The sequence below is a fragment of the Octodon degus genome, unplaced genomic scaffold (assembly GCF_000260255.1).
Source record: "Octodon degus isolate 3935 unplaced genomic scaffold, OctDeg1.0 scaffold00184, whole genome shotgun sequence".
NCBI lineage: Eukaryota > Metazoa > Chordata > Mammalia > Rodentia > Octodontidae > Octodon > Octodon degus.
The window spans coordinates 4934186-4945201 of NW_004524760.1; the positions used below are offsets into that span (position 1 = coordinate 4934186).

General features: G+C 39.0%; 1 protein-coding gene across 1 annotated transcript in view; it reads right to left on the minus strand.

Moving 5' to 3' along the window:
* Nucleotides 1-11016, minus strand: part of LOC101571702 (hippocampus abundant transcript-like protein 1) — a 61815-nt gene that overhangs the window by 21498 nt on the left and 29301 nt on the right. The window contains exon 3 of the mRNA XM_012517481.2: nucleotides 592-654. Within this exon, the coding sequence (XP_012372935.1) occupies nucleotides 592-654 (63 nt within the window). The remainder of the gene's footprint in view (nucleotides 1-591; nucleotides 655-11016) is intronic.

Consider the following 11016-nt stretch of genomic DNA (forward strand, 5'->3'; position numbering starts at 1 on the left):
TAAATAAATAAATAATTTTGAGACTGGGCGTGGTGGCATGTGGCCTATAATCCCAGTGCTTGGGAGGCTGAAAACAGGAGGATCACTATGAGTCCAATCTACATAGTGAGACCCTGTATACCCTGTCCTAAATTCATTAAAAAAATAAAAAATAAAAAATTCAGAAATTCATAGATTTAGCATTAGTTTGGCCAAAAAGATAAGTCAATATCCAATTGATTTCTGATGCTTTCTTCTTTCTCAGTCTCAAAGTCTACCTAAGGAAAAAAAAAAAAAAGGTCTACCTAAAAAGACAGCAGCATTTATCCTCATTCTGTTGATAGGCAGAGTAGGTCAAAGTTTTCATAACTGCTGTGTACATATTAAAATGAAGTAAGGCCTGTAAAGTATTCACACTGCTTTTAACAGTAAACCAGTCTATGTCTTAGGCATTTGTATTATATTTTATTCTGATCTCGATAACCCCAATAAAAACTCAGACTTAAGTCTCTAAAGCAAATAGCAACTATTTCATTAAGATTTAAATCTCCAGTTAAACTACTAAAGATTCTCACTTTGATGCAACATGAACTACACAAAAATTGTTCTTACCTTTACACCTTGAATGAGACCATTCGTGAGGAATGTATGTTGAGGAAACGTTTCATGTAGAACCTACGGAACACAAACAGACATAAAGACACATTCAAATTCAAATTAAAGGGAAAGATTTCTGCCTCTTATTAGTGGCAGGCCACAAATATAAGATGAACTCTGTAATGAAAAATTATAAAATATTAATGAAATGAAAAATCTTAAAGGGATTAAAAGGTAATTAAGACAAAAATTTAATAAAGTAAGAGTTCAAAAGGGTTAAGACCAACATTCAAAGTTGCTTTTCTCACAAAATAGTTTTCTGGCTGCTCAGCTAAACTCTTAACAATGATATACCCAAAAGGTTACATAAATCTAGGTATGGGCTCAGTTTCATAACATCAAGGTAATCCAGAACAACCTTATGCCATAAATTTGCATTACAGTGGCCCCATACTAGCAGATCCCTAGTAGCAAAATCTAAAATCACTTTTGAAAATGCATCATCTAGGTCTAAAACTGACCTCATATAATTTTTATTTTTTATGTATTTGGTACAGGGTCTCACTACTCAGCTAGGATAGTGATCCTCCTGTTTTCAGTCTCCTCAGCACTGGGATTTCAGGTATGTGCCACCATGCTGAGTAACTGACCTCATACTTAAATGTAGTTTTTAAGCTACATTTAAAAATATAGTAACCAGTACCTAGTCAAAGATAGCTATATTCTAAGGGGAAAAAAAAACACCATGAGCAAGGAACAAACAACAAACACAACAACCACACTGAAACAGATCCTCCAAGACTTCAAATTCTAGAATTACTCAAAACAGGCTTCAAAGTGAATATACTTACTATGTTTTAAGATACAGAAGAAATGCTCCTAAAACTAGAAACTTTAAAGAGTATAGATTTATAGGCTGAGATTATAGCTCAGTGGTAATGTCTGTCTAGCATGTATCTAGCAAGAACTGGGCTTGACTTTCAGCACTGGGGAAAAAAAGTACTTAGCAAATTTAAGAGCTAAAAATGGAATTCTAGGAAAAAAAAAAGCCCATTAATTTATGAACTTAGCAGTTATGTTCAACAGAACACTGGACATAGTTGAAGAGAAAATTCCTGAACCCAAAATAGGCTTAGCTTGTTTTGTGCTACTATAACAGAATACCTGACAACTAATTTATATAGAACAAGAAATTATTGCTCATAGTTCTGAAGTGAAGACCAAATATGCCTTTCTTTTTTCTTTTCCCTTCTTCCTCCCCTCCCCCTACCTTCCCTTGCTTACCCTTATCTCCTCTTTTCCAATGCTAAGCACTGAACCGAAGGGGGCACTCTGTGACTGAGGTGTCCCCTTCTACTCTGCTTTCTTCCTTTTTTCATCATTTAACGCAAGATCTCACAATGTAACACAGGCTAGCCTGGAAGCTGTTACACAGCCCAGGCTGGTTTCACGTTCACAACCCTCCTGCTTCATCCTCCTGAGTGCTGGAATTTCGTGCATCCATCATCATGCCCAGCTCCATGTTATTTGAAATAGGGTATCATTTTCTCTTGTTGCCAAGAAAAAATGCCCAACAATTAAAATTAAAGGAGGAAACATTTAGTTAGCTCACAGTTTGTGGAGGTTTCAGTCTGTAATCAGGTGGCTCCAAGGCAGAGTGGCATGGCACAGGGCAATATTTCAAAGCAGCTGAATACAGCAAAAGCAGTAAGAACAAGCAGGGGAAGAGCCAGCCTCTTTTCCTCCCTTATACTGTGAGCAGGCTACACCTTCTACGGCAGGTGTTGCACTCACATCATCTCCCTCCCCTCCTCTTGCACTGGCTCAGGGTGTTTACAAAATATGGACCCTGGCCTCTTTTTTTTGGCAGAAACGGGGATTGAACTCAGGCCCTTGCACTTGCCAGAGAAGTGCTTATTCCACTGAGCCAACCATCCGGCCCCAGAGTCCCTCAGTTCAACTTCTAACCTTCTCAAGTTGACACAATATATCAACTACAACACCCAACTGTTATTTTGAAAAAGTCTTTCAACCAATTGCACATCTGGCCTCAACTTTGTGATCCTCCTGCCTCAGTCTCTTTGAGTAGCTGAGAGTATAAGCACGTGCCACACTAGAATTCCAACTCTTAATACTGGTTTGTTCCCCCACCCCCCGCCTCAGGTTTATTTGTACAAAATGCACAGGACACCAGCCTGCCAGAGATGGCACCCCAGGGGGTCACATGCCTGTCCCAACTCTTAATACTGTTAAACATCAATTAACTTTCAGCATGAGTTTTGAGAAGACAAAGTCCTTCTGTTTTTACATCAGCAGATAAGAGGCTTTTACACTGGAGCCTTCACGGGGGGCCTGGGCACCTTTGGAAGCCTGGGCTGCAGCAGAAGCTGGGGCCTGGGTCTTGGCTGGGCAGAAGCTGCAGCCTGGGCCCTAGTTGGAGCAGAAGCTGGAGCCTGGGCCTTTGGCTAGCAAGGCCTGCGACCCATAGCAATGTGGGCACAGAGATGCTTCCCAAGCTTGGGGTGCGCAATATAGGCAAGTCAAGCAAGCCTGCAGTTTACTCCCGTTTGCAATGATCTTGGTTTGACCTTCTTGGGCTTGACCAGGGCCTTGATAGCCTCAGCCCCTTGGCATTGTTTGCTTGCATCTTCTTGAAGCCCTTCTTGTTGTGCTTCTTGGCAAAATGCATGTTCCTAAGGAACTTGGGATCTACCCCCTTTAGAGATTCACATTTGTGACTGAGGTTTCTTGATGGCATTTCTGTGCCATTTGTGGTATGGTTCTTGGACTTGGTCATAACTACACTGTAAACCGCAGCTGCCAAGCTGCCTGGAGATGGAAGAAGTAAAGAAAGCCTGCCCCAACTCTTAATACTGTTAAACATCAATTAACTTTCAGCATGAGTTTTGAGAAGACAAATATTCAAACTATAGCATAGGATAAAAGAAGTTCCCCAAGAATATAGAATGGAGACAAAAGTAACTAATCAGGAAGAGACACAGGATCTAATAAGAAAGTCAGACATGAGTTCCATATACTGAATGAGGCAGAGAATAAGTTCAGAGCCAGTGGCTGAGAACATACCAGAACCAGCGGAAGACGCTTCACAACATTAATTCAGGATGGATCAGAGAATTAAACTAAAAATTAAATGTATGAAACTCAATGGCTACTGTAGAGAGCAATCTACATAACTTTAAATTAGGCTGTTACTTTACAGATGTGACAGCAACAGCACAACACTTGAAGAAATACTTCATCAGAATTTTCTGCTCTGCAAAGATACTATTAAGAGAATGAAAAGATGCACCTGCAAACTGAGAAAATAGCTTCAAAAGACATAATAAAGGAATTTTCACTAGATTTTACAAAGAACTATTAAGGATTCTACAATCAGAAAACAACCTGATTTTAAAAAACGAGTCAAAGGTTTTCAAAGGTACCTCATCAAAGCCAATTTAAGATGCCAAATAAGCATATTAAAAAACCAGCATTTCAGATGTTATCAGAAAGTGTACATTCAAAATGAGGCACCACTCTACACCTTGAGCAACAGAAACTCCCACTCAGTGCTTGTAGGAATACAAAATGGTACTACCATTTTGGAAGACTGGCAGTTTCTTAGAAAACTAAGCATACTCTTACCATGTGGACCAGTCATCATGCTCCTGGGTATTTACCCCAAAGAGCTGCAAGTTGGAAATAAGTTTACACAAAATCCTGCACACAGATATGTATAGCAGTTTTTATACTTGCCCAAAGCCTGAAAGTAGCTAAAATGTTCTTAAGTGAATAGATGTATTCTTTTTTTTTTTTTGGGGGGGGGGAGTGGTGATTACTGGGAATCAAACTCAAGACCTTGTGCTTGCCAGTTAGGTGCTGTGCCACTGCGCTATATCTCCAGCCAATGAATGGATGAACTGTGGTATATATACATTTCTTTTGAAAGGAAATGTCTATCAAGGTATGAAGACATGAAAGAACTTTAAATGCACATCCATAAGTATAAGAGGCCTGTCTAGAATGGCTACATGCTGTATGATTCTAAGTATGTGACACTGTGGAAAAGGCAACACCATATAGCTAATAAAATAAGCACCAAGTTATGAGGAGTTGGGAAGCAGGAAGAAGTGACTGGGCAGAACACAGACACTGGCAGTAATACTACTGTGTATGATACCATAATGAGGGGCACCTAACATTACGTGTTTGTTCAAACCCACAGAATGTAGAACACAAAGTGAACCTTAACACAGACTTCGAGTGATATGTGTCATGATAACAGAAGAGGATCACACTTGTGAAGGTAGAGGGAGATGAAAGGCTATAGCTTCTTTTTCTCAATTTTCTTGTAAACCTAAAACTTCTCTGTAATAATAAAGTTTTAAATGAGACAAATCCAACCACAAATTATTTTCACATGTGGCACTTGCACTGTGCTTGGCTGTACTGAAGAAAAACAAATACTTTAGTGGAGTATCATCAAAGTTCTCAGAAAAATTTTACCAAGATCAGAACCATTCAATAACCTGTTTTGCGCATCAAAAATATCATGAGTCTGGAGTGGTGGCCTATCCCACTCTGAGAGCTAGATAAAAGAGGGCTAAAAGTTCGTGCCATATGGGCAACGCAGTATGAGCAACTCAGCAAGACTCTGCCTCAAAATAAAATATGGTTATGAATGCAGTTCAGTGCAAAGAATCTGGATCCAATCACTAGTGCCAGACCAAAAAGAAAAACTGTTGTCTTCATATTTGGCCCCAAGATTATAATTAAAGCATAACTCTCTAAATTAGGACTTCTAAGAGACATACTAACAGAATTAAATAGGGCGGGATTCAGAAAGTATAGAGCTCCAGATTCTCCATGGCTGCCAAAAGTGCATAGAGCCCTTCACCACATGGTGAAATGCATTAGTACTCTGGAAAAAACACCCCAGAGTACCCCCACTTCCATAGATCAAAAATTCAATGCAGGGCATGGTAACCCAGGCCTATATGCCTATACTTCCAGCACTGGGAAGACTGAGGCCAGCCTGTGCTACACAGTGAGTTGGAGCTCAGCCTGACCTTCACAGTGAAATCATGGCCTTAAAAAACTCAAAAGAGGTTGAGCTGGGAATAGCTCAGCAGCATAAGTGACTGCCTGGCAAGTACAAGGTCCCAAGTTCGATCCCTGGTACCTCCCCTGCAACACACACACACACACACACACACACACACACACACACACACCCCTACACACCAAAACAAAACAAAAACTCCTCAAGAGTTCCTATAACCAGGCCACTGTGGCTGGTGTGGGCTGGCTAGAGGAAGAGGTACTGCAGAGCAAAGAATGGCTGAAGTGGCGCTACGGGAGAAAACCAGGCACAAGGTGCTCTAATAGTCTTGGTCAGCCCAATTCTGTGAAAAGGAAGAAACTACCTGTAGATAGAGTACTTAGCAAATCTGAGGATGAGGATGAAGATAGTGACGATGTACCACAAAAAAGGAAACTGGTTCCATTGGCTTATGGTGAAGATGATAAAAATGCTACCAAAGGCACTGTGAACACTGAAGAGAAACGCAAACACATAGAGCCTCACTGAGAAAATCCCAACAGCCAAACCTGAGTTCTCTGCTTATCCTCTGGATTGGTCTATTGTGGATTCTATACTAATGGAACGATGAATTAGACCATGGATTAATAAGAAAATCATAGTATACATAGGTGAAGAAGCTACATTAGTTGATTTTGTTTGTTCAAAGGTTATGGCCCAAAGTTCACCACAGAGCATTTTAGATGATGTTGCCATGGTACTTGATGAAGAAGCAGAAGTTTTTATAGTAAAAATGTGGAGATTATTGATATATGAAACAGAAGCCAAGAAAATTGGGTCTTGTGAAGTAAAACTTTTTACACTTAGGGTTTCATTTCAGATATCTTACCTCTCATACTTCAAAGGACTTCGATTTTTTTTTTTTGCCTTCAGAGACATTTGTGAGAGCTGTAATTTTTGTAAATGTAGAAAATGTGAATTTTTTTTTTTTTGGTCCTCTCAATTTGTCAATGACGTATGTACTTCTTGGTTGTAAAGTCATCTGAATCCTTTGTTGTCTTTATACTTGCCAGGTACAAATTACTGGTATGTTTTATAAACTACAGCTACTGTATACAGCCTATCTGATATAATCTTGTTCTGCTGATTTGTTCCTTGTAAATATTAAAATAACTCCCCAATTCTTTTGAAAAAAAAAAAAAAAAAAAGAGTTCCTACAACCAGGGCAGGCCAGATAGCTCAGTGGATTAAAGCATCTGCTTAGGCAGAGCACAGTGGCCAGGGTTCAATCCCGAGTGTGCCATGCCGGCCCCACCCCCCGGGACACATTGAGAGAACGATTGAGACTGAGCATGGCAGTGTGCCTGTAATCCCAGCCCTTGTGAGGCTGAAAACAGGAGACTCACTAGGAGTCTGATCTATGTAGTGAGGCCCTGTAGACAATATACCAAATATATTAAAAAAAAAAAAAAGAGTTCCTGTAATCAGTCCCTGTGTTTAATATTTAAGAGTAATGCTTTCCTCTCTAGCTATCAGAGTGAATATTCAGATCATGAGTGACAAACTGGATACCAATGTCTACAACATCAAGGGTATACTACTGGACTATATTGCTTTGCAATGTGTGAATGTCAATATGTAAATTTCAGAAAATTTCCTAAAAATTGGTAACATTTTTCATCTTCTCAGAGGAAGCCTGCATGTTGCTAACTAACTGAGCAGATGGTGGCTGCTGCTGAAGAAGGAGCAGGCATTCCAACCACAACACTAACCCACTCTTACCCATTTCACACACTTGCATTACCTGCCAAGCCTGAGAAACACATTCTCTCAATCCTTCACCTCCTCTCCCACTCTTAAACAGATAAAGGACACTTACAAAATAAAAGAATAATCTCTATCACTGCCAATGAGCTAATAATGGCAGAAAAAGAAGCAAGCTTCCAAGTACAGTTTTTTTCACCAGTAGATTTAATGTTGCATACATCAAAAATAACATACTAGACAACAGACCTACCTCAAACAAAGCAACATAAAACAAGAATATCTTCAAGAGCTAATTACAGAAGAAAACAGTTTAGGAAAAGGAAGAATAGGAATAGACAAATACCATAAATTGATACTGACTGTATAAAGTATTAACAATATGATGTGGTATCTAAAAATTAGACAATTTAGTTGATTTTCACCAATCATTTAAAAAGAGGTAAAAACTATTCTTAGCATATAGCACAGAAGTAAACAAAATGCCAGATGTACATATGGACCATAATTTGCAGACCCCTGACCTAAGAGGAAGGACAATTCTTATTAATAGCTAATCAGATACAATAGCTTTTCATCAGATACAATGGATGCCAGAAGGCAGCGTAATGCTATACTGGAAGTCCTGAAAACTCTGTAACAAAATCAGAAAGAAAGAAAAAGGAAAAAAAGAAGAAGAAAAAAAAAAAAAAACAAAAAACAGAAAGCACACCAAAAAATTTTATATGCCTACTTTTTTTATTTTTTGGCAGAACTGGGGATTAAACTTAGGCCCTTGTGCTTGCCAGGAAAGTGCTTATTCTACTGAGCCATCTCCCTGGCCCCTATATATCTAATTTTAAGTGAAGAAGATCCACCAGTGATTACTTTATAGTCTATCAGCTCTGGTTACAATGCTGAATAGGAAAGTTGTGAATCAGCACTGGCTCATGACACATTTGATCTGTGCTTAGTACAGGATTAAAGCTTGCAAGAGAAACAAAAGTTTAACAAATAGTATAGACATAAATATGCAATGAATGTCACTTTCCTAGTTTTAATAATTATCAGGCACACAAGCAGGCAAGTAAATATTGGGTACTTCATCTATAAATCCACTTAGAAAACTATCAAAATTGTAAGGTGAGCCTGAAAGAACATCTTGTAGTTCCAGAAACCAAGAGTTTCTATTGGACTGGGTGTGTAGATCAGTGGTACAGGACTTTTTTTAGTGTGTGTGAGGCTCTAGGTTCAATCCCTGGCAACACATATGCATATGTGTATGAAGTTTCCATGTGACTACTATAGTTAGAACATTTACTTTACTTCTTGTTAATGTAAGAGCAAATTGTATGTATTGTGACAATACTTAAGACACAGTCCTACCACAACCCAGTCATTCTAACTCCTGGAAAGAAATAACTAGAGACAGGAGGGCTAGCCAACAGAGCAAAGTAAGGAACTGACATGGTAGAATATGCTCTGAATGAACGAATGGGCACATTATCTTGAGAGCCAGTTGGGAAGCCAGGCTAAGAGAACTGAGTATGTCAGAAAACTGTTTAGAGAACATTCTTTGTATTTTCATATAATGCCTTGAGAAGGATGAGGGAGTGGACAAAAGTTATTACTAAACTCTCTAGCAGAACTTAAGGGTTGGCTTGCAAACAATTATCTATGAATTACAAGAAGTTTAATCTTTACTTATAGGAATTAAAATTAAGTATGCTTGAATCTGTCTAAAGACATTTAAATTAGTTCAATCAGATTATTTACAATAAACTGAGGTCAAATACTATACAAGGATGTACGTTTTGACTAAAGGACTGGATGTCAAGACACACACAAGGAAGACTGTGTACAAACTACTACTACTCCTATCATCACTAGGTCACTGAATGAGGTCAACTTTCTAAACTTGCTCTAATGCATTGGGGTAGAGATCTTTCTAATGGTGTTAAAACTAAAATTGTAAGCTAGGCTATACCCACAACAACAAAAGCAATAATTTTCAAAAGAAAAATGACAATGGCTGAAGAAGTTAACCACTCTGCACTGTTCCAAACACAGTGGTACCTCGGTTCATGAATACTTTTGCTTGCGAACAATTTAGTTTGTAGACAGAAATATTTGGCAAAACTTCATTTTTATGTGTAAACTATGCATCTGGTGACAGATATAACCACAGGGCCACCTTTCCCACATGAACAAAATTAGCCACCTTTTCTAGAATCGTGAGCCAATTAAATTCATAAACTGAGGTACCATTGTGATAGTAATCACTGCCATAATGTAGGATTACAATGGATAAAATATTATATATGTTGTTCTGGACTCTCAAATAATGGTATCAACACTGATTTACTTTTTTCTTTTCTCCAGCCTCTCCTTTAATAGAAAGGAGAGGCTGCTATTCACTGGCTGCTATAAAGAAAAAAATGACAAAGAGCACACATGAATTGTCATCTTAATACTTATATCATGGTGGGTGATGGTTTCAAGATGCCAAGGACTAGAGAGTGGTCAAGAACAAACTCCAACACACACAAGAAAGAATAAATGAACTCCAGCTGTACAGAAAGCCTAGTTTTGTCCCTTTGTTAACAAAGAACCCAGCATTATCACTTGTCTGTTCAAACAGAAAGATTAGGAGGTAAGGGCATATGCTAGAAGAGGGAAAAAAACTCTTACAAAAGGAAATAAACCAGAATCTTAAATCAAAAGGAATCAGGATAACCACACTGTGTGAAGGTGCCATGGTTTGTGTGTATCTGTTCCCCTAAAGCCTCAAGCAGTCACTGAGGCTCAGTTCTACAGTTTGTGATTAATTCATGTCCAATGCTGGGATTATGGGTCTGAGTACAGCTGGGATGAGTGTGAGTGCTGCACCTAGCTTGGGGCAGATAAGGAGGAGAGAGACGCACTCTCTGCAGCCATTGTTGCTGTTACTCCTCCCTTTTGCTCTTCCTGTTTTGCTGCCTTCCAGAGCCATGAACTGCTGCCTTCTGCAATGTGCCACTCTTCCTTGGAGCCAGCTGAGTATGGACTAAAACCTCCACAAACTGTGATCTAAATAAACCTTTCCTTCCTTCATTTTTGGTGTCGGGTATTTGTCCCAGCAATGAGAGAAGAGTAACTGAGACAGAGGGTAGAGAAAAACAGAGGGCATCTGGCTTAACTCACTAATACCAAGAAGCCGGGAAAAAAAAAAAAAAAAAAAAGTATGAATACATCTAGTAAAAGCCATACTTCTTGGATGGCATTATAGAATGAGGCTATGATGCTGTATTCCTCATCCCTAAATATCTTATTTTAATCTAATTTCTACAAGCAGAATATGGGCTCAGAAGTCACAAAAAGGCAGTATTTTAGCATCAATTCTGATGGCCACAGCATGCCACTGTCTGTTACAGAACTTTTTTTTTTTTTTTGGTGTAACCGGGGATTGAACTCAGGCCCTTGCGCTTGCCAGAGAAGCGCTTATTCCACTGAGCCATCTCCCCGGCCCCTGCTACAGAAATCCTAGGTGAGCACAGTGGCTCACGTCTACAATCCTAGCACCAAGGGAGGTTGAGGAAAGATGATGTCAAGTTTGAGTACTGGCTAGAAAACTTACAAGACCCTGTCTCATTTTTTTTTTTTTTTTTTTTTTTTTT